This window comes from Podarcis pityusensis (assembly GCF_964106645.2).
Source record: "Podarcis pityusensis genome assembly, chromosome: 18".
Classification (NCBI taxonomy): Eukaryota; Metazoa; Chordata; class Lepidosauria; order Squamata; family Lacertidae; genus Podarcis; species Podarcis pityusensis.
Genome location: NC_138043.1, coordinates 4,287,137 through 4,310,208, shown reverse-complemented (window position 1 = coordinate 4,310,208; position 23,072 = coordinate 4,287,137). Strand labels below are relative to the sequence as shown.

Sequence of the window (23,072 nt, the reverse complement as noted above, 5' to 3'; positions counted from 1 at the left end):
TATTATCTTCATTTTAACAGATTTCCATGGTGTTTTAATACTGTTACTGTTTAATTAAATGTTGTTGTTGCTTAGTCATCTTAGTCGTGTTCTACTCTCTGTGACCCCATGAACCAGAGCATGCCTTGGAAACTCTCACTTTCTACTCAAAGCTTCTCCTTTTTTTATGTCCATGGAGTTTTCTTCGCAAAATACTGGAGTGGTTTGCCAGTTCCTTCTCCAGGTGGATCACATTTAGTCTGAACTCTCAGCTATGACCTGTCCATCTTGGGTGGCCCTGCACGGCATAGCTCATAGCTTCTCTGAGTTATTGAAGCCCCTTCGCCACGACAAGGCAGTGATCCATGAAGGGGTTTAATTAAATAGTAATTATAATTGTTGAATATATATATATTACTTTTTAATTAAACAATAACAGTATTAAAACACCATGGAAATCATTAAAATGAAGATAATAAAAAGATAATACTAAAAAGAACACACACACACAAGCTTTCTGTAGGTGTATCTTTTATATATACATATATCTATAAAAGCTTTCTGTAGTTTATCTGGACTTTCTTATTTTTGTAAGACGCCTTTGAGCCCCAGTCTGGGGAAGAGGTGGATTAGACGAAATAATAATAATAATAATTCATGCTATTTATATACTGCTTGATTGCAAAAAGGACGGTAGTTTATCTGGGCTTTCATAATTTTTGTAAGCTGCCTTTGAGGCCTAGTCTGGGGAAGAGGTGGATTTGAAGAAGAAATAATGATAATGATAATAATTCCATTTCATGCAATTTAGATACCGCTTGATTCCAAAAAGGCAAGGATAACTGCGACTTTAAGGATGAATGGGAACCCTTTACAAAGTATCTGAAGATGCAACAAAGCGAACTGGGCTCTGGAAGTTTTTGAATAAACATTCACAAACTTTTTATTGATAATAATCAGCTAAATAGTTTGAGGATCTATACAACTTTGTAACATGCAGAAAACAGCATTCTTAGAGAAACTAAAGACTGGAACTGATGGAAGTCGGGGGGTGGGGGCAGGAGGAAAAATGGGGGGGGGGGACCAAGGATGATATGTTTTTGGATAATATGTCTTGCTTTAATTTTGAATAAATAAACTAAAAAAAAAATTCCAAAAAGGCAAGAAAAAAACCTCAAGAGCAGTTTACAAAAAGCATTGAAATCGCCAGTAAAAACAAAACAGATTTAAAACAGCCATTGAAAATATGTAGGTAATTAAATACACAGATAAGAGAGAAATTCACAAGACACTTCCCTGCTTATTTGTTTGTGTGTTCAATACATGCGGAAGGCGCTCCTCGCAAAGCCTCCTGGGAAATGCAGTCCTCACCCTCCGGTCCCGCCCTCTCCCCGCCTCCAGAGACGCCGCTCATTGGTCGCCGCGCGTGATGGGCGGAGACGAGGGCGTGTCGCCGCCGCCGCCTGCAGGGGAGGAACTACGCCTCCCAAGCGGCCCCGCGCGCGCGCTCTCTGTTGTTGTCGTCGCCGACGCCGTTCCAGTGGCTCGAGCCCCTCCGCGGCGCTCTTTCGGGTCCGCAGCGGCCTTCTCCCTCGGCGCGCGCCTTCCCTCCGCCCGCCGCCCTTTCCCCCCTCCCCTCCCCGCCACGCTCCTCCTCTCCCCCGGCCTCGCCGCTCACGCGAGCCCCCGGCTTCACCCGAGGCCTACCCGTTCCCTCCGACCATGGCGCGGCCGTCCGTGCCCAGCTCTCAGAAGGCGCTGCTGCTGGAGCTGAAGGGGCTCCAGGAGGAGCCCGTGGAGGGTTTCCGCGTCAGCCTGGTGGACGAGGGGGACCTCTACAACTGGGAGGTGGCCATCTTCGGGCCCCCCAACACCCACTACGAGGGGGGCTACTTCAAGGTGAGGTGGCTGGGGGTCGGGTTGGGCCCTACTCCAGAGGAGACCCGCTTTAAAGTAGAAGGAAGTGGCTGGGTTGGGTCCTTTGGCCTCCAAGAGGGTCTACTTTGAGGCAGGGCGAGTTTTACTCCAGAGGAGACCCACTGAAAATAGAAGGAAGTGGCTGGGTTGGGTCCTTTGGCCGCCAAGAGGGTCTGCTTTGAGGCAGGGCGAGTTTTACTCCAGAGGAGACCCACTGAAAATAGAAGAAAGTGGCTGGGTTGGGTCCTTTGGCCGCCAAGAGGGTCTGCTTTGAGGCAGGGCGAGTTTTACTCCAGAGGAGACCCACTGAAAATAGAAGGAAGTGGCTGGGTTGGGTCCTTTGGCCTCCAAGAGGGTCTGCTTTGATGCAGGGCGAGTTTTACTCCAGAGGAGACCCACTGAAAGTAAAATGATGTGGCAGATTTGGGTCTACTCTAAAGCAGGGTGAGTTTTAGTCCTGATCCAGAGGAGACTCACTGAAAGTAGAAGGATGTGGCTGATTTGGGTCCTTTGGCTTCGAAGTGTGACTACTCCGAAGCAGGATGAGTTAGTCCTACACCAGAGGAGACCCACCTAAAAGAAAAGGATGCGGTGGATTTGGGTCTACTCTAAAGCAGGGCAAGTATTAGCCCTGATCCAGAGGAGACTCACTGAAAGTAGAAGGAAGTGGCTGGTTTGGGTCCTTTGGCCTCCAAGAGGGTCTGCTTTGAGGCAGGGCGAGTTTTACTCCAGAGGAGACCCACTGAAAGGAAAAGGATATGGCTGGCATGTGTGCCTTGATTTCAGTGGTTCCACTCTGGAGCAGGATGATTTGTAACCCTACTCCAGAGTAATGAATGGGCATGGCTTGGTGGGCTACTCTGGAGTATTAAGTTTTGCCTTAATGTTCCCATTGCGGTTGTGGCTAACTTGGGACCAGTGTCCTCAACTGGGTCTGCCCTTAAGTGGGGCGGGTTTTAGCCAGTGTTCGTCCTACACCAGAGGAGACCCATTGAAGGTAAAAGGATGTGGTTGCCTTGCGGCCCATGGACTTCAGGTAGTCTGCTGTGACGGAGAAGTCGTACCCAGTGTTAGTTCTACTCCAGAGTAGACCCATTGAAATTAAACAAGGGTGACTTGGGTCCACTGACTTCAGTGGGTCTGTTTTGGAGTAAGACAATATGTACCCAGAGTGAAGTCATTGTGGTTAATGGACGTTGCTGGAGTTTAGACAAGTTTCTGGACACATGACACCCCTCTTTACGCTGTGTTTTCAGGATCCACCCCCATCCCCGTGACTGTGATTCTACTCTGAAGTAGGACCTGGACAGTTACGACCCTTTGCCTAGAAATAGAGGCAAGAGGGAATCATTTCTATCCTTGTAACAAGAGAATAAACTTCTTTTCCTTTCTCTCCCCTCCTCCGTTTAAAAAGAAGGTAGTAAATAGCTTAAGGCAGTATCCAACCTACATTATACTAAGCCCTTTGAAAGCAATGGTCTTAAAATTATCTCTAACCTAAGAGTTGCGTCCAGTGTTCGTCATGTTCAGAGCGGAGAGCCATTGAAATCAAAATTATGAGCAACAGAAGAATGGCGTGACTTAGAAGAGCTAATGGCCCAACTAATTTAAGCATCCTGTTTTTACAATGAGCAACCAGGTGCCCGTTTTGGGAAGACCACAAACACAACAGCAACACTTGCAGTTCCCAACAAGCGGCGTTCAGCCTCGACTGCAGAAATAGAGCATAGTCATGAGGCATTGTAATTCCTGTATGAATTTGTCCAGTCCTCTTTTAAAATCCTCCAAGTCTGCGGCCACCACTGTCTTCCACAGGAGCGAGTTCCATGGGTTTACTATCTGGTGGGTGAATAAGTCCTACTTACAAGTAAGTGGGACGTGGGTGGCGCTGTGGGTTAAACCACAGAGCCTAGGACTTGCTGATCAGAAGGTCGGCGGTTCGAATCCCCACGACGGGGTGAGCTCCCGTTGCTCGGTCCCTGCTCCTGCCAACCTAGCAGTTCGAAAGCACATCAAAGTGCAAGTAGATAAATAGGTACAGCTCCGGCGGGAAGGTAAACGGCGTTTCCGTGCGCTGCTCTGGTTCGCCAGAAGCGGCTTAGTCCTGCTGGCCACATGACCCGGAAGCTTACGCCGGCTCCCTCGGCCAGTAAAGCGAGATGAGCGCCGCAACCCCAGAGTCGGTCACGACTGGACCTAATGGTCAGGGGTTCCTTTACCTTTACCTATAAGTAAGTAGGAGTTCTAAAATGTTTTTTCCCCTCCTTGCCTACTGCCAAAAACCTAGGATGGACTTTTTAAAAGTCAAGAAAGATAACATTTATACCCTCCTGAGTTTACATTTTCATATTAAAGGTTTGGCTTGATGTACGTGCACAGATTTTTTAAGATCTGAATATTGCAGATAAGATCTGAACATGACTATATTCATGACGGATGAGCTTTTCATTGCTGCTGTTAATAATTTTATACTATCCTTTTGATCCTTACTTTATAAATGAATCCAAAATGTGGGCAACTATATCTGTTGCCCTGTTCAGGGAAGTTTTTAATGTGTGACATTTTAATGTATTTTTAATCTTCGTTGCCTGGGACGCGGGTGGCGCTGTGGGTAAAACCTCAGCGCCTAGGCCTTGCCGATCGCATGGTCGGCGGTTCGAATCCCCGCGGCGGGGTGAGCTCCCGTCTTTCGGTCCCAGCTCCTGCCCACCTAGCAGTTCGAAAGCACCCCCAAGTGCAAGTAGATAAATAGGTACCGCTTTATAGCGGGAAGGTAAACGGCGTTTCCATGTGCTGCGCTGGTGCTGGCTCGCCAGAGCAGCTTCATCACGCTGGCCACGTGACCCGGAAGTGTCTCCGGACAGCGCTGGCCCCCGGCCTCTTAAGTGAGATGGGCGCACAACCCTAGAGTCGGACATGACTGGCCCGTACGGGCAGGGGTACCTTACCTAATCTTCGTTGGAAGCCGCCCAGAGTGGCTGGGGAGGCCCAGCCAGATGGGCGGGGTACAAATAATAAATTATTATTATTATTATTATTATTATTATTATTATTACTTCTTGTCTGTCCTGAATCTTCCAACTGTTCAGTTTCGTTGGAGTTCTAGCATTAGGAGGAGGGGAAAAAATATCTGTCTACTTCCTCCATGCCATGCAAATATTTTTACAATCTTGAGTCATCTCTCTTGCTCACCTTCTTTCTAAACTTGAAAAGTAAATAAATCGGATGTTGTAACCTTTCCTTATTAAAATTTACAAGTGAAGCTCAGGATAGATTCTAAACTTAGGGTTTTGTCCAACTAGACTACACTTGGAGGAGACCATTTGAAAATAATTGGCCGAAGTTAATTGGGTCTGCTTGGGGTAGAACTTAATAGGACGGCAATTTTAAGGGTATAGTCATACTGTTGAGTAGAACCATTAAACTTAATATGGCCAGGTCTTTCTCAAGAGTAGACCTGCTGAAATGAAAGGTCTCGAGTTAGCCGTGATGAACTGACTTGAGAGTGTGACTCTCCATGTAATACTAACTGGGGGTTGTATCCAACATTAGTCAAAGCTATTGAAATTAACGAGCACGGCTAATTTAGCTCGATTAATTTCAGTGAGCCTGTATCTGGCTGAAGCCACCTTGGTGGATACTCACTGAAATCAGGTTAAGTCATGATGAACTTAATTCAGGGTTAACATCATTTTACTGGGTCGACTCTGCATATGATTCCCACACCTCCAGCTACAACCTTATAAATATATGCAAATCATTCTAATGTGTGTACACTAAACGGAAATGCTTGATAACTCTTATTTCCGAGTAGGTATGCATGACATTGCACTGCAAGTGTATTTTATTGCTGTTATTTATAAATTTGCTTTTACATGCGCATCAAGGCGATTCGCAGGCATGCCATAAAGACGACTAAAAATAGCTTTAAAAACAGTAAACAAAAAAACAACAACAGCCAGTAGCCACAGGTTTGAAAACTACACAAAAGGGTACCTAAGTCAGAGGCCTTTTCACCCAGCTGGAAAAGCCTGCTAAAACAAAAAGGTATTTAATTGTTTCCGGAAAGTGCAGGTAGTAATAATTATTTACCCACCCGCCTTGACTCATCTGCCTGGGTGGCCCCAGCCATTCTGGGCAGCTTCAGCACAATATAAAAACATAATAAAACAGCAAACGTTAAAAACTTGCCTATCCAGGGCTGCTTTCAGATGTCTTCTGAATGTTGTATAGTTGCTTATCTGTTTGACATCTGATGGAAGGGCATTCCATAGGGCTGGTGCCAGCACCAAGAAGGCCCTACGCCTGGTTCCTTGCAACCTCGCAGTGTGGAAACCACCAGAAGACCCTGGGGGGGATGGACCTCAGTGTCCAAGCAGTGTTAGAAAAGCTAGGAGCCAAATGGCTCCTAGGACCTGGATTTTGGACGCCAAAACAGAATATCTAGTCACCATTTGGGGCAGGGGTGGGGAGGTCAGCAACACTCTCCCCCCCAATTTTTTTTTATTGATTTTCCAATATTATAACAAATATAACAACAGACAAAGAAAAAAGAAAAAACATTACAATATTAAAATAAAAACATTTATCTTAACTATTATAATCCCATTTTTGTTATCATTGTTGGATGACTTCCTCAAATTCCCTCTGGCTGAGTTTCCATATAACTCATTGTAGCAGTTTTCCAACATTGTTTTCATATAAAATTTACCTGTTCAATTAACTTCTTTCTTTTCATTTTGACTTCTATCCATGGTATTATACAATTTCACATATTTAATTCCTAGGCCAATCTGTTACTCCAAAGTATTTCTATTTAAGTTATCTTAACATATTTAATTCAATAGTCTTTAAATTTCTTCCATTCTTCCTGGTACTCCTCCTCCTTCTGGTCGCAGACTCTTCCGGTCAGGCCGGCTAGCTCCCAAAAGTCCATCATCTTCATCTGCCATTCTTCCACTGTTGGTACTTCTTGTAATTTCCAATTTTTGGCCAGCAAAATTCTAGCTTCTTAACATATACTTCAAGGCTTCAAAGCACATACATTTCAGTAATCTTTGAGCGTTAGCCAGGTGCAAAAAATGGCATCCAGACTTTTGGAGGTGCTTGCAAACAGACGATATTTAGGTGCAAAATGCGCCTGGCCCCCTGCTAATTTCAAACCCTGGGTCCAACCAGAACAATGGGAGTCAGGGGTGCTAACTTGAATAAAAAATTGCAGGGGCCCAGGTAAGCATATCCTCCCTGCATAATCAATTACATGACACAGTGCGCACACAAACTATCTGAATGGGAAATCATCAATTTTGTGGGGACCCGTCCCCTGCAAATATTTTATTGTGGGGGTGGAGACTACAGGATCGAGGCCGTTTAGGACATTAAAGGTCAGCACCAGCACTTTGAATTGCACTCAGAAACAGACTGGAAACCAATGTCTTTTAGGGCTGGTGTTATATGGTCCCAGCGGTCGCTCGCAGTCACCGGTCCGGCAGCCACATTCTGGATTAGTTGCAGTTTCTGAGTCACCTTCAAAGGTAGCCCCAAGTAGAGCGCATTGCAGTAGTCCAAGCGGGAGATAACCAGAGCGTGCGCCACTTCTTGCGAGACAGAGCTCAGATAATGGGCTCCTCTCCTATCTCGGTAGGGCTGCCGTTTTCACATAATAGTGTGGTTTCTCAAGCAACCTGGTCGTGAGCTGCACAGGGCCTACCCCTGACCATTAGGTCCAGTCACGGACGACTCTGGGGTTGCAGCACTCATCTCGCTTTACTGGCCGAGGGAGCCGGCGTACAGCTTCTGGGTCATGTGGCCAGCAGGACTAAGCCGCTTCTGGCGAACCAGAGCAGCGCATGGAAACGCTGTTTACCTTCCCGCCGGAGCGGTACCTATTTATCTACTTGCACTTTGACGTGCTTTTAAACTGCTGGGTGGGCAGGAGCAAGGACCAAGCAACGGAAGCTCACCCCGTCACGGGGATTCGAACCACTGCCTTCTGATCGGCAAGCCCTAGGCTCTGTGGTTTAACCCACAGCGCCACCCGTGTCCCATAGGGCCTTATGAGTTAGTACCAAAATCTTGAACTTGAGAAAACCCAGTGTTCCACAGCAGTGCCCAATGTTGACAGAGATTAATTTTAAAACATCTTAAGTGCTAAGGTTGGGGTCCTTTCCCTGCTTTGCTGGAAGGCTGCCCTGGTGAGTACAGTAGGCTGACTTCTGAGTCAACACATCCTAGATGGCTCTATAGGTAAAGGTAAAGGGGACCCCTGACCATTAGGTCCAGTCGTGGCCGACTCTGGGGTTGCGCGCCCATCTCGCTCTGTAGGCCGAGGGAGCTGGTGTTTGTCCGCAGACAGCTTCCGGGTCATGTGGCCAGCATGACTAAATCGCTTCTGGCAAACCAGAGCAGCGCACGGAAACACCGTTTCCAGGTACCCACTGGAGCGGTACCTATTTGTCTACTTGCACTTTGACGTGCTTTCAAACTGCTAGGTTGGCAGGAGCAGGGACTGAGCAATGGGAGCTCACCCCGTCGCGGGGATTCGAACCGCCGACCTTCTGATCAGCAAGTCCTAGGCTCTGTGGTTTAACCCACAGCGCCACCCAAGTCCCTAGGCTCTATAGGTACATAGAAGTAAAAATGAAGTTTATAAGAAGAGGCTTCCAGGATCAGAAAATTAGCCCTTTTTGAGTCCAGCTTCCTGTCCTCATATTGGCTACCCAGATGCCCCCAAGCAGGACCAGAGTGCAGCATTAACTCTCCCCACTTGTAATTCATAGAATTGTACAATTGGAAGGGACCCTGCGGTTCATCTAGTCTGACCCCTCTGCAATGCAGGAATCTGCTTTAAAAACTCCCAATGAGGGAGAGTCCACTAATGTTCCAGCTTTTACCACCAGGGATTTCTTCCTGGTGTTAAGTCGGAATCTCCTTTCCCAGCAAGTGGCATACAAAAACATGCTTCTTGCTGTGACACTGAACTAGTAATAATAATAATAATAATAATTATTTATTATTTATACCCCACCCATTGGACTGGGCTTCCCCAGCCACTCTGGGTGGCTTCCAAAAAAAAATTTAAAATACTCTTAATACTTCAAACATTAAAAGCTTCCCTAAACAGGGCTGCCTTCAGATGTCTTCTAAAAGTCTGGTAGTTGTTCTTGTTTTTGACATCTGGTGGGAGGGCGTTCCACAGGGAGGGCGCCACCACCGAGAAGGCCCTCTGCCTGGTTCCCTGTAACTTGGCTTCTTGCAGTGAGGGAACCACCAGAAGTCCCTTGGCACTGGACCTCAGTGTCCGGGTAGAACGATGGGGGTGGAGACGCTCCCTCAGATATACTGGACCAAGGCCGTTTAGGGCTTTCAAGGTCAGCACCAACACTTTGAATTGTGCTCGGAAACGTACTGGGAGCCAATGTAGGTGTCGACATAGCTAAACAGGAGTGGCGGTTATCCCCATAAATGAATAGGCACGTAAATAATCCAAACAGGAAGCACATAAGTACAAATCTCATTGCATAAATAGGAGATATATTTTATGCACATGATTAAACCATCTAGGCTGTTTTCCCACCCTGTGAGCCTTCCAGGCAGTGTACGAAAATATTCATTAAAAATAAACAAACATTAACCCTCGCCATTATAAACAACAAAGGAGCAGAATCGGTTTTATTTTATTTATTTTGTTCGGTTTGCGAGCCCCTTCTCACGAATGACCTCGAAGTGATTTCGCAATAAAAGCACCAACCTTTTATTTTTTTCTTTAAAACTGTATGTAAAAATGGTTACGCGATTCCATTCATAAAATAATTTAAGACCTGATACACAGAATGGAAAAGGGGGAAAGGAGACAATAGAGGCAGCAATCTCAGGGAAGCAGAGTTAGTTGCTTAACCAGTATTGAAGGCCCATTGAAATATGTAAGTAGAACGGTAAACAGTAAAAATAATAATAATAATAATAATAATAATAATAATAATAATAATTTATTTTTTCCCCGCCCTCCCCAGCCAAGACCGGGCTCAGAGCGGCTAACAACCAATAATAAAAACAAGTTGATTAAAATACAATTTAAAAGATTAAGATACAACATTAAAACAATTAGGGAGCAATCTCTTCATAGGAGGAGAAAGCAAAAAGAAAGAGGGGGAGGGAATCGCACTGATTCTGAGCCAAAGGCCCGGTGGAACAACTCTGTCTTACAGGCCCTGCGGAAAGAGATCAGATCCCGCAGGGCCCTGGTCTCAAGAGACAGAGCATTCCACCAGGCTAGAGCCAGTGCTGAGAAGGCCCTGGCTCTGGTTGAGGCTAATCTAACTTCCTTAGGGCGCGGGACCTCTAGGGTGTTGCTATATATGGACCTTAAGGTCCTCTGTGGGGCATACCAGGAGAGGAGGTGCCGTAGGTACAAGGGTCCTAGGCCGTGAAGGGCTTTAAAGGTCAAAAGCAGCACCTTGAACCTGACCCTGTACTCCACCGGGAGCCAGTGCAGCTGGAAAAGCACTGGGTGAATATGCTCCCATGGCAGAGACCCCGTGAGGAGCCTCGCTGCAGCATTCTGCACCCGCTGGAGTTTCTGGGACAGCTTCAAGGGCAGCCCCGCGTAGAGCGAATTACAGTAGTCAAGCCTGGAGGTGACCATCGCATGGATCACTGTAGTCAAGTCAGGGCGGAAAAGGTAAATATAAAAAAGTAAAGGTAAATATAGAAATGTCTAAATATGAACAGTGTTGTAAATAGCCACACGCAGTGAAGTGAATATCCAGATGGGAAATATATCAAGTGTAGGAACTATAAAGTGTGCCAGTATAGAGGTAAACAAACTTTGGGGCTGCCAATCTAGGGCATGGATCCCTGCCAAGTATGTTTCTGTGAATTCCTATTCTGAGTATTTCAAATTCTAAGAATAAGCAGTCCCTGGGGTGCTCAAGGATGTGTTGCGAAGCCCGGTTTTCTCACCTTCCAAGGTGACATAAATAATAGGTATATAACAGGAAGTATCCCATGGCAATGCCAAAAATGGAGATCCGTTTCACAGTTCCTGAAGAGTCATTGCTTTTTGTTAGTTTCCCAGCATGATTCATCCCCTAAAGGCCTTACTCAGGGGCCTTTTCTACAGGAAAAAAAGAGAAGACAAGAATTAATAAACACTGCTTAGAACTCGTTTTAGAAACATTCTGCAAAGCCACATATTTATAAAACCCTGATTTTCTCCATTCCCTCATCAACGTCTTTTGCATAAAAACTTACTAGAAAACTCCTACCAAACGGGATTGCTTGTCCCATGTGCACACATAGTAGCTTACAGGTTTACTCATAAGTAGCTCAGTGCAAAACTCCTAAAGGTCCTGTAGGGAAAAAGAATAATAAAGGAACGTAAGCCGGGGGGGGCCTAATTTGGCCCCGTGGCAATTTATTTCCTTGGGTAAAATCCCCCCCCCAAAAAAAAATGTAAAAAAAAGCTCAACAACTTCAATCCTAAAAAAAAGGTCAACATCAAATCTGGCCCTCTTTGAAAAAAGTTTGGGCACCCTGGTATAAGGTAAAGGTAAAGGGACCCCTGACCATTAGGTCCAGTCGTGGCCGACTCTGGGGTTGCGGCGCTCATCTCGCTTTACTGGCCGAGGGAGCCGACGTACAGCTTCCGGGTCATGTGGCCAGCAGGACTAAGCCGCTTCTGGCGAACCAGAGCAGCGCACGGAAACGCCGTTTACCTTCCCACTGGAGTGGTACCTATTTATCTACTTGCACTTTGACGTGCTTTCAAACTGCTAGGTGGGCAGGAGCAGGGACCGAGGAACAGGAGCTCACCCTGCCGTGGGGATTCGAATCCCTAACCTTCCAATCAGCAAGCCCAAGAGGCTCAGTGGTTTAACCCACGGGAACGCGGGTGGGCCCCCGGTATAGATCAAAGAAACACTCAGCTTCTTTCTCTTGTTTTGCGCCATTTTTTCCCCTGTGGCATTTAACAGATTGTTTAGCATATTTTAGATACGTTTTTAAAGCACACTGATTTGCTGCAAAAGCTGGACTTCTCTCAGTCTTTGACATTGTCCTTCTAGTCAGTCTCTGCACTTCTCAGTAACACCAGGGGTTTTAGTGTTTATCTCATTCCAAGTATTCAAATAATACTATTTCCCCATTTCCTTGGGTTTCCAGCTGTATTTGAACCACAGTTCCCATCATCCCTGACCACTGGCCCTGCTAGCTAGGGATGATGGGAGTTGTAGTCCAAAAACAGCTGGAAACACTGTTCTACAGCCTTCTAAATGTGTCTGTGGGAAGGGTATGTGTGTGTTATTCTTTTTATCCTGTATGTATTCTGCAAACTGCCCTGGGACCTTATGACGAAGGGTGTATATACATCTAATAAATAAATAAAAAATTTCCTCCAATCCCCTGATCTTCTCTTTCCCTCAAAAGTTTCAAAATTGTGGAACCGTTCTTCCCAGTAATAATGGAAATATTAATACATCTCCCTGCTTCACCCGAGTAGTAACTGACTTGGGCAATTCTTTCGCGTCTTCTCATTTTATTTTCACCAGCATGGCAATGAGGTCTGGAGTAATTCACCCCTAGGGACGCGGGTGGCGCTGTGGGTTAAACCACAGAGCCTAGGACTTGCCAATCAGAAGGTCGGCAGTTCGAATCCCCGCAATGATAGGGTGCTCCCGTTGCTCAGTCCCAGCTCCTGCCAACCTAGCAGTTCGAAAGCACACCAGTGCAAGTAGATAAATAGGTACCCCTCCGGCGGGAAGGCAAATGGCGTTTCCGTGTGCTGCTCTGGTTCGCCAGAAGCGGCTTAGTCCTGCTGGCCACATGACCCGGAAGCTGTACGCCGGCTCCCTCAACCAATAAAGCAAGATGAGCGCTGCAACCCCAGAGTCGGTCACGACTGGACCTAATGGTCAGAGGTCCCTTTACCTTTACCTTTAAGTCACCCCTTGCCGAAAATTGGGCAGAGGCTTGTTTTTTCTTCTTCCTGGGTGTACGTTTAGTAGGTCATCGGGATCCACAGGAAATAAACAAACGAGCTGCTTCCTCTGAGCCAGTTTTGGCCCGGGAAGCTACTTCGGGTCGGTTTATGAGCCTGTTTTGCAACTTTGAGGTTCCTGCCCATCTGCCCTTTCTTGCCTCTTCCCCGACAAACCTGCCTGAGTCAGATCGGGAGTTGGCTGAGATCAGGTAGTTGGGTTTTCTTGTATCTTGGCAGATCTCCTAAAACCCAAGCCCTAGGGCTCGCCACCGGATGACACCAGCAGATGGGGATGACGTCTCTTGTTTCGTCGCGTAGATGATAATATCAAGCAACACTAGCTATAACATGAGTTTCAGTCCTATGCCTGCCAGCTCAGAAGAAAGCCTGTTGGAGTTTTGCATGGCTTCCTTCCAGGAATCCTCGCATGCCGTAATCCTCTGTTTAAGAGTTCCTAGCAAAGTTATTTACATGCTACCATACGACATAGGGACGCAAGTAGCGCTGTGGGTTAAACCACAGAGCCTATCAGAAGGTCAGCTTGCCAATCAGAAGGTCGGCGGTTCGAATCCCCACAACGGAGTGAGCTCCCGTTGCTCGGTCCCTGCTCCTGCCAACCTAGCAGTTCGAAAGCACGTCAAAGTGCAAGTAGATAAATAGGTACCACTCTGGCGGGAAGGTAAACGGCGTTTCCGTGCGCTGCTCTGGTTCGCCAGAAGGGGCTTCGTCCTGCTGGCCACATACCTGGAAGCTGTACGCCGGCTCCCTCGGCCAGTAAAGCGAGATGAGCGCCGCAACCCCAGAGTCGGCCACGACTGGACCTAATGGTCAGGGGTCCCCTTTACCTTTACCCTTATGATCATCGTGTTGCCTAGACATTGCTGACTTAAACAAAAATGGGCAGGTTCACCCATCTGTACTTTGAAGGCAGTTCCACCATTGCTGGAATGAGATAAATAAAAGATACTCAGCTTTGTAGTTCAGGTGGAATCCCATTGGTCGCTTGCTGTGTCACATGACCCCCTGCCCAGAACAATGCGGGGGAAAGCCACACAGACAAAAATCAAACAGAGGAGAAGGTTAGCAGAATCACACCTTTTGTTCTGGGAGAGGCACCGGTTTTTCGGATGGAGGCTGTTCTATGGGCCTCCCTTCCCCCTGAGGGAATGCTCCAGGTCTGATGACGAAACATACCTTTCCTATGGGAAAGGTTGCAGCATTTGGGACTTTTGAAAAGCGAGAAAGACGTTTCTAAAGTGATGCATGACATTGGGGAAAGCCAGAAGAGAAAGTTCTTCCTCGCCATAACACTAGAAAGTGTGGACATTCAGTGAAGCTGAATGCCGGGGAATTTAGGACAGATCAAAGGAAGGACTTAACATATTTTTTTCATGTACAGTGGTACCTCGGGTTAAGAACTTAATTGGTTCTGGAGGTCGAATTAAGGCCTTCTCGGTGGTGGCACCTGCCCTGTGGAATGCCCTCCTGTTAGATGTAAAAGAGAAAAACAACTACCAGACTTTTAGAAGACATCTGAAAGCAGCCCTGTTTAGGGAAGCTTTAAATGTTTGATGGACTATTGTATTTTAATATTTTGTTGGAAGCCGCCCAGAGTGGCTGGGGAAGCCCAGCCAGATGGGCAGGGTATAAATATTATTATTATTATTATTAGTATTAGTATTATTATTAGTATTATTATTAGTATTATTATTATTAAATAACCCAGAGGTGCCTTTTAAATAAAAGGACACATTCTACTCATGTAAAAATACGCAGATTCCCGGTCCATCCGTGGCCGGATTTAGAAGCCAATTGGGCCGGATCCGGCCCCCGGGCCTTAGTTTGCCTTCCCATGCTCCAAGGAGCTATGCTTGGCTCGCCTCGATTTTTAGCCTCACAACAACGCTGTGAGGTTGGCTGAGCTGGGAGGCCATGATTTTATGGCATGAGAGGGGGAACCCCCAGCATGCGCTCTCTCTTGTCTCTTTCTGCAAATCAGCAAAAGATTGGTTGCCCAGAGGCGGCTCTTGCTTGGCGCAGGGAAAGAGTTCCGGATGAGCCCGGGCAGGTTGCATGCTCTGTCCTGGCTGAGGCAAACCTGGGCGAGGCTCAAAACCTCCAAATGCCGGGGCGGCTTCGGAGGAAGTTGCTGCAGGGAGTGCCCGTGCCGATGGTTGCCGTGCGTGACTCAGCTGTGCGCACAACACAAACGGGACTGCCTATGAGAGGAAGGGACGGGTCTTGGGTCTGGGAGGTGCCACATGTCCAGGAGCCTTCCCCAGCCATTGGCTGAGTTGCTGTGATGTCACGGAATGTTCGCAAGCGCACTGGGCAGCGGCGTTACTCCTCTGGGGAAACTGGGTTGTTCCTGGAGACTCTCAGGCAAGAACCTGGAAACCTTTGACACGATTATGTGCTGAATTTCACATTCGTTTGCACTTGGTTGCAGCGTCTAAAAATTCACCAGGCATGTTTTGCCATGGGGCAGGTCCAGTTGTGATGGTGTAGAGCATAGGTAGGCAAACTAAGGCCCAGGGGCCGAATCGGGCCGAATCGCCTTCTAAATCTGGCCTGCAGACGGCCCAGGAATCAGCGTGTTTTAATCAGAGTGTCCTTTTACAATGGTACCTTGGGTTACATACGCTTCAGGTTTCATACGCTTCAGGTTACAGACTCCGCTAACCCAGAAATAATACCTTGGGTTAAGAACTTTGCTTCAGGATGAGAACAGAAATCGTGCTCCAGCGGCACGGCGGCAGCAGGAGGCCCCATTAGCTAAAGTGGTCGTTCAGGTTAAGAACAGTTTCAGGTTAAGAACAGACCTCCAGAACGAATTAAATACTTAACCTGAGGTACCACTGTATATAAAATGCACCTCTGGGTTATTTGTGGGGCCTGCCTGGTGTTTTTACATGAGTAGAATGTGTGCCAGCGCTTTGAATTGGACCCAGAAACCCATTGGCAACCGGTGCAGTTGGGCGCAGGGCAGGCCACTTGCAATTCTAACCTACTTGTTCATTGCTGCTTCCCCAACCCCTGACACCTCTCCCGTTCTCTGTTCTCCGCAGGCTCGTCTCCGGTTCCCTATCGACTACCCTTATTCGCCACCCACCTTCCGTTTCCTGACCAAAATGTGGCATCCAAACATATATGAGGTATGGTGGCACACTTGGGACGTGGCCGTCGAGCTGGGGTGCCTTGCTGGGATGCCCTGGAATGTGGGCAAAAGACTCCGTCTGCCCACTCCCAGCGGACACACACAAACACACAGACTATTTTTCCACATATAAGAAGATTTATTTATTTGTTTGTTTGTTTGTTTGCTTTTTTTTTTTTAGTCAAAAATTGGGGGTCATCTTATACAGTCATACCCATAGCTGTCAACCGTCCCTTATTTGGCGGGAAACTCCCTCATCACAGCGCCGTGTCCCGCTGCTGGCCCTTATTGATTATTTCCCTTTATATTTCCCGGGTTTCAAAGGAAGCAGCTCCTCTCCCTCCCTCCCTCCCTCCCTGCCGGCCAGGGAGGAGGGAGGCTCCAACTGGGTTGCTTGGCTGCGCTGCTCACCCAATAAGGAGTCTAAGAATGACTGGGGTTGTGGAGCTTGCATGCCTTGTGCCAATCAAATCAGCCGCATTGCCTGGGGACTCGCCTTTGCTCAGCGCTTCCCAGCGGAGAGGTGACGGTGGTTTTCCTTGCTGCATCCCCTTTGCCGGGTTGCTGCGCTGTGGAAACCACCGCTTGAGGCTTCGTTTGGCTGCTGGCTGGGCTTTCTGCCTTTGGCTTGGGGGGGCTCAGAAGTCGAACATACCTGTGCCTGGAAAATCCCTTATTTTGGCTGCTGATCCCTTATTTTCGAGGCTGCTGGTCCCTTATTTTCAAATCTGCAAGTTGACAGCTATGGTCATACCTCGTGTTTCATTCCGCTCTTCTTACGGACTTTCGGGTTATGAATGCGGCAAGCCCAGAAGTGTTTACTTCCGGGTTCGCTGCATGCGCAGAAGCGATTTTCGTGCACATGCACGGAAGAGGCACTCTAGTTGCGGACTTTTCGGGGTGCGACCGGCACCCCGAAATGGATTAAGTCCGCAACTAGAGGTACCACTGTATACCTAACTTTGGACCTCTGCAAGCAACTTTGGCCAACTTTCTTCAAAAAAAAGCACAGAGTTTCGATGTTTTAAATATCAATTTCTTAATTCGGAGTACAGAAAAATAGGGGTCGTCTCGTACATGGAAAAAATAATGGTATCTCCATCTTTCAGACTGGAGACGTTTGCATTTCCATTTTACACCCTCCGGTGGATGACCCGCAGAGTGGAGAGCTGCCTTCGGAAAGATGGAATCCCACGCAGAACGTGAGGTGAGGCTTGAGCTGCAGTTACGCTGTCGCTAGTCTGTCGTCGTAAGATTACCCATCCCTCCCATCACGGGCAAAGTGAAGCAGTCACATCTGGAGGTGACTGATTTAAGCGATTGAATTTAATAATAATAATAATAATAATAATAACACAGTAGTGCCTCGCAAGACGAAATTAATTCGTTCTGCGAGTTTTTTCGTCTTGCGAATTTTTCGTCTTGCGAAGCACGGTTTCCCATAGGAATGCATTGAAAAGGAAACAAACTTGCAAGACGTTTTCGTTTTTCGTCTTGCGAAGCAAGCCCATAGGGAAATTCGTCTTGCGAAGCAACTCAAAAAACGAAAAACTCTTTCGTCTTGCGAGTTTTTCGTCTTGCGAGGCATTCGTCTTGCGAGGTACCACTGTAATAATTTTTATTTATACCCCACCCTCCCCAGCCAAGGCCGGGCTCAGGGCGGCTAACAAGCAATAATAAAAACAAGTTGAATGAATACAACTTAAAAACAAGATAAAAATACAACATTAAAATATTGAAATATTAAAATGCAGCCTCCTCACAGGAGGAGAAAGGAAAAAGAAAGAGGGGGAGGGAATCAAATAGGCTCCAAGCCAAAGGCCAGGCGGAACAACTCTGTCTTACAGGCCCTGCGGAAAGAAATCAGATCCCGCAGGGCCCTGGTCTCATGAGACAGAGCGTTCCACCAGGCCGGGGCCAGTGTTGAAAAGGCCCTGGCTCTGGTTGAAGCTAATCTAACGTCCTTAGGACCCGGGACCACTAGGGTGTTGCTATTTATGGACCTTGAGGCTCTCTGTGGGGCATACTGGGAGAGGCGGTCCCGTAGGTACGAGGGTCCTAGGCCGTGAAGGGCTTTAAAGGTCAAAACCTTTAAGCTTACCTAGCAGAGAGGCAGGGAAATCCGGTGGATATTTCCTCAGCCAGTGGCTATATTCCTCTGCCCTGGGAGTTCATAGAATCATAGAGTTGGAAGAGACCACAAGGGCCATCGAGTCCAACCCCCTGCCAAGCAGGAAACACCATCAGAGCACTCCTGACATATGGTTGTCAAGCCTCTGCTTAAAGACCTCCAAAGAAGGAGACTCCACCACACTCCTTGGCAGCAAATTCCACTGTCGAACAGCTCTTACTGTCAGGAAGTTCTTCCTAATGTTTAGGTGGAATCTTCTTTCTTGTAGTTTGGATCCATTGCTCCGTGTCCGCTTCTCTGGAGCAGCAGAAAACAACCTTTCTCCCTCCTCTATGTGACATCCTTTTATATATTTGAACATGGCTATCATATCACCCCTTAACCTCCTCTTCTCCAGGCTAAACATGCCCAGCTCCCTTAGCTGTTCCTCATAAGGCATCGTTTCCAGGCCTTTGTTGAACCTCTACCCGTCAACCGTATCACAGCTCTGATTGGCTGTCTCTAATTTTGCCAGATTGGGGTGTGGAGCTATGTGGAGCTGTAGCACTGACTGCGTTAGTTTTCGACAATAAAGAGTAAACCATCCGTCGTGTGCATTCCTTGGCTGGAACATGCCCTCGACACCCAACATTTGCTGAATTTAAAGGACTCTGGGGTTCTGTTTAGATATTTTGGAACCTTTATAAATCAAGGATTCTGGCTTCCATCGGAACCTTTGAGTCTGGTTCAGTGTTAGAAACACGGAGGTATAAGCTAGTGCCCAGTGGCGCCTTAAACCTAGGTTACAGTCGCCACAATGGAATGTCTATTCACCAGGGGGTTGGCCTAGATGACATTTGGGTTCCCTTCCAAGGCTACAGTTCTATGATCTCAACTGCGTTGCTTGACTGTAGCTTGCTCTTACAACAATTCACTGGTCCCAGCATGCAAGGAGAATCACACCCACTGGAAGCGGAAAATGGTACAGTCGTGCCTTGGTTATCAAACTTTATACGTTCCGGGAGGCGCGGCTTCTGCTTGGCTTCAGGAGGTTCCTGCACTCGGAAGTTCGGCTTCCGAAAAACGTTCGCAAACCGGAACACTTATTTCTGGGTTTGCGGCGTTTGGGATCCGATTTGTTCAGCAACTAAACTGTTTGATAACCAAGGTAAAGGTAAAGGGACCCCTGACCATTAGGTCCAGTCATGACCGACTCTGGGGTTGCAGCGCTCATCTCGCTTTATTGGCCGAGGGAGCCGGCGTACAGCTTCCGGGTCATGTGGCCAGCAGGACGAAGCCGCTTCTGGCGAACCAGAGCAGCACACGGAAACGCCGTTTACCTTCCCGCCGGAGCGGTACCTATTTATCTACTTGCACTTTGACGTGCTTTCGAACTGCTAGGTTGGCAGGAGCAGGGACCTGGCGGCGGGAGCTCACCCCATCATTGCGGGGATTCGAACCGCCAACCTTCTGATCAGCAAGTCCTAGGCTCTGTGGTTTAACCCACAGCGCCACCCGCGTCCCATACGATAACCAAGCTATGGCTGTATTAACTATGGTCTGAGGCAGAGATTTTTAAACTGGTTGCTAACCTGGCCCCCAGAAATCTCCACGTTGTCGCAACTGGACCCACACTAGTAGCAAAATGCGCTGGGCTAATTTCTGGCCCTGTTGACTCGGGCCAAAGCCCCACCTCATCCTGCTTCTCACAGCGGCTGATCAGGTGGGCACAATCCGCCATTAAGGTCTCCTTCTTTCCTATAACTCGTTTTCAGCAGCAGCGACACCGGTGAGTTCCTGCCGCCTCTTCCTCCCTCACCTTGTCATTTGCTTTTCCTCCCCCTACCCCCAGGACGATTCTCCTCAGTGTGATCTCGCTGCTCAACGAACCCAACACATTCTCTCCGGCCAACGTTGATGCTTCCGTGATGTACAGGAAGTGGAAGGAGAGCAAAGGCAAGGATCAGGAATACACAGACATCATCAGGTTGGTGGGAAAGGCCACTAGAAATTCCATTGTTGCACCCACAACCTAGGTTTAAGGTGCTGTTGAGCTCCTCACTTTCATATCTCACTTTCTAACACTGGCCACAGGCATCTGATTGGCCACTGTGAAAAGAGGATGCTGAACTAGATGGGTATCTACTTGCATGTTGATGTGCTTTTGAACTGCTAGGTGGGCAGGAGCAGGGACCAAGCAACGGGTTGTTGCTGTTTAGTCGTTTAGTCATGTCCGCCTCTTCGTGATCCCATGGACCAGAGCACACTACTCCCTCCCGCAGTTTGGTCAAACTCATGCTGGTAGCTTCGAGAACACTGTCCAACCATCTCTCCCTCTGTCGTCCCCTTCTCCTTGTGCCCTCAATCTTTCCCAACATCAGGGTCTTTTCCAGGGAGTCTTCTCTTCTCATGAGGTGGCCAAAGTATTGGAGCCTCAGCTTCAGGATCTGTCCTTCAGTGAGCACTCAGGGCTGATTTCCTTAAGAATGGATTGGTTTGATCTTCTTGCAGTCCATGGGACTCTCAACAGTCTCCTCCAGCACCAGACTTCAAAAGCATCCATTCTTTGGCGATCAGCCTTCTTTATGGTCCAGCTCTCACTTCCATACATCACTACTGGGAAAACCAAGCAACGGGAGCTCACCCCATTGCAGGGATGCGAACCACCGACCTTCCGATCGGCAAGCCCTAGGCTCTGTGGTTTAACCCACAGCGCCACCCGCGTCCCCTGTCCACTCTAGGGAACAGGAAACGTTGCATTTGACTGCTTCGTTGATGGTACATCCCACACACCCAGCAGCCGATCCCCACTTAATCCTCTTCTGCCGTCCGAATCCCTGTTGCAAACGAATGTCTTATCGCCCAACTAGGAAGCAGGTCCTCGGAACCAAGGTGGATGCGGAGCGCGACCAAGTCAAGGTCCCGACGACGCTGGCGGAGTACTGCGTCAAGACCAAGACTCCGGCGCCGGACGAGGGCTCGGACCTCTTCTACGACGACTACTACGAAGACGACGAGATGGACGACGAGGTCAACAGCTGCTACGGCGACGAAGACGATTCTGGCAATGAGGAGTCTTGACGAGGGACACCTACCCCTCCCCGCCACTCTCGCCAGCCCCCTCTTTTTCTCCGCGCCCCCTCTCTGCCCCCTTCCCTCCACCGCTGCCTCCTGCTGCTGCTGCTCCCGTTAGTAGCAATAAACTATCTGTGACACTTTTACTTGAACCCAGGACGCCACCCGACTGAGACTCGGAAACAAAGCAAAAAAAAACCCTCTCTGGCCCTGAGACGCGAAACAGAAAGAAAGGGGAAAAAAACTCTACCTCAAAAGGGAGACACTGCTTCTGCTGGAACTGGGGGTGGGGGGGGGTTGCCTGTGTGCAGGGAGGGTTGGCAAATCTACAATTTGGCTTAAAATGCTGTGCGTGGTTTTTTTGTGTGTGTGTGTGTGTCGTCGGTTTGTTTGTTTTTTAAGAAAAGGAGAAGCTGGGAGGGACAGGAGAGGGGAGGGTGCGCTCGTTCCCACCAAGCCGTGGCCTAATCCAGCAGCATCTTCTGCTCCCGGTTAAGAAAGACTGCAAAAAAAAGTGGGGGGGGGGACCTTGTGAGAAGTGCTTTGCGGAGCATTGAGGGCGGGTGGGGTTTTGGAGGAAGGGCCTGTTTATTTTATTTTATTAGGCCATGTTCATTTGTGGGGAGGGGATTCTTAGTAAGGGCTCTCTAGTTGCATGGGTTGGAGGGGGGCGAGGATAATATTTTTGCAATCTCATCGGCCACGTTAAGTCCGGATCGAAAAGTCTCCTCTCTTAGATTGGCCCTGCAGTGTCACCTGGCGCCACTGGGTGGCGCTTGTACACCATCTGCTTCCTGTAGCATTTGACACCCCCTTTCCCACCCCCCACTAGGTGATGTTTTCCCATCCACCTGTGTGCTCACCCCCCCCCACCCCGGCCTCTCTAGGAGTTTGCTTGTTGGCTGTGCAGTTTCGAAAACCTACAGAGGGACGTTCTGGAAAGGGGTGGCAGTCCTTCTGCAAAAAAAAGCAAAATGAAATTTTGAAAATGACGGTTTTGTGGAATCAGGGAAAGCGGGGCAGGGGAGGCGTCTTTTTTTAAGCATCAAGGTGTGGGCGATTTCTTTTTTAGTTTGTTTTTTCTCCTAGTTTTTTGAAACTATTTAATAAAATGGACTTTGAAAGGAAGCGTGGTGTTGGACGGCAGCGTTGCCACAGCGCAGTCTGGGTTTTGTGTCTTTTACAGGTAAAGGGACCCCTGACCGTTAGGTCCAGTCATGACCGACTCTGGGCTTGCGGCGCTCATCTCGCTTTATTGGCCGAGGGAGCCGGCGTACAGCTTCCGGGTCATGTGGCCAGCAGGATTAAGCCGCTTCTGGCGAACCAGAGCAGCGCACGGAAACGCCGTTTACCTTCCCGCCGGAGCGGTACCTATTTATCTACTTGCACTTTGACGAGCTTCCGAACTGCTAGATTGGCAGGAGCAGGGACCGAACAACGGGAGCTCACCCCGTCATTGCGGAGATTCGAACCGCCGACCTTCTGATCGGCAAGTCCTAGGCTCAGTGGTTTAACCCACAGCGCCACCCGCGTCCCTCTTTTGTGTCATTTACTTTGGTGTAAAGAGGGGGCGCAGTTGTAGGTGGAGCAATCACCCACTCACTTACCTCTGTTTATTTTTATTATATTTATTACATTAGTCTGCCCATTTTCACCTGGGGAGCTCCTTTTGATCCTAGCAACAGCAGGTGTGGATTGCACCAAGACATAGTGACTTAGAATCATAACGTCGTAGAGTTGGAAGGGACCAGTAGGGATCATGTAGTCCAACCCCCTGCAATGCAGGAATCTTTCACCCAACGTGGGGCTTGAACCTGCCTCCCTGAGATTAAGAGACTTGGTCTGAGGTCACCTGA

The 23,072-nt window shown here is 48.2% G+C and overlaps 1 protein-coding gene and 1 long non-coding RNA gene across 2 annotated transcripts in view; one reads left to right on the top strand and one right to left on the bottom strand.

Annotated features, from left to right (window-relative positions):
• LOC308467554 overlaps nucleotides 1-23,072 on the bottom strand; it is a 302,202-nt gene that overhangs the window by 215,342 nt on the left and 63,788 nt on the right. The window lies entirely within an intron of this gene.
• Nucleotides 1,594-22,344, top strand: CDC34 (cell division cycle 34, ubiquitin conjugating enzyme). The gene is made up of 5 exons (XM_080989241.1): nucleotides 1,594-1,878; nucleotides 15,943-16,029; nucleotides 17,141-17,238; nucleotides 19,994-20,128; nucleotides 21,012-22,344. The coding sequence occupies exons 1-5, from the start codon at nucleotides 1,702-1,704 to the stop codon at nucleotides 21,220-21,222; spliced, it is 708 nt and encodes a 235-aa protein (XP_080845367.1). The 5' UTR covers nucleotides 1,594-1,701; the 3' UTR covers nucleotides 21,223-22,344.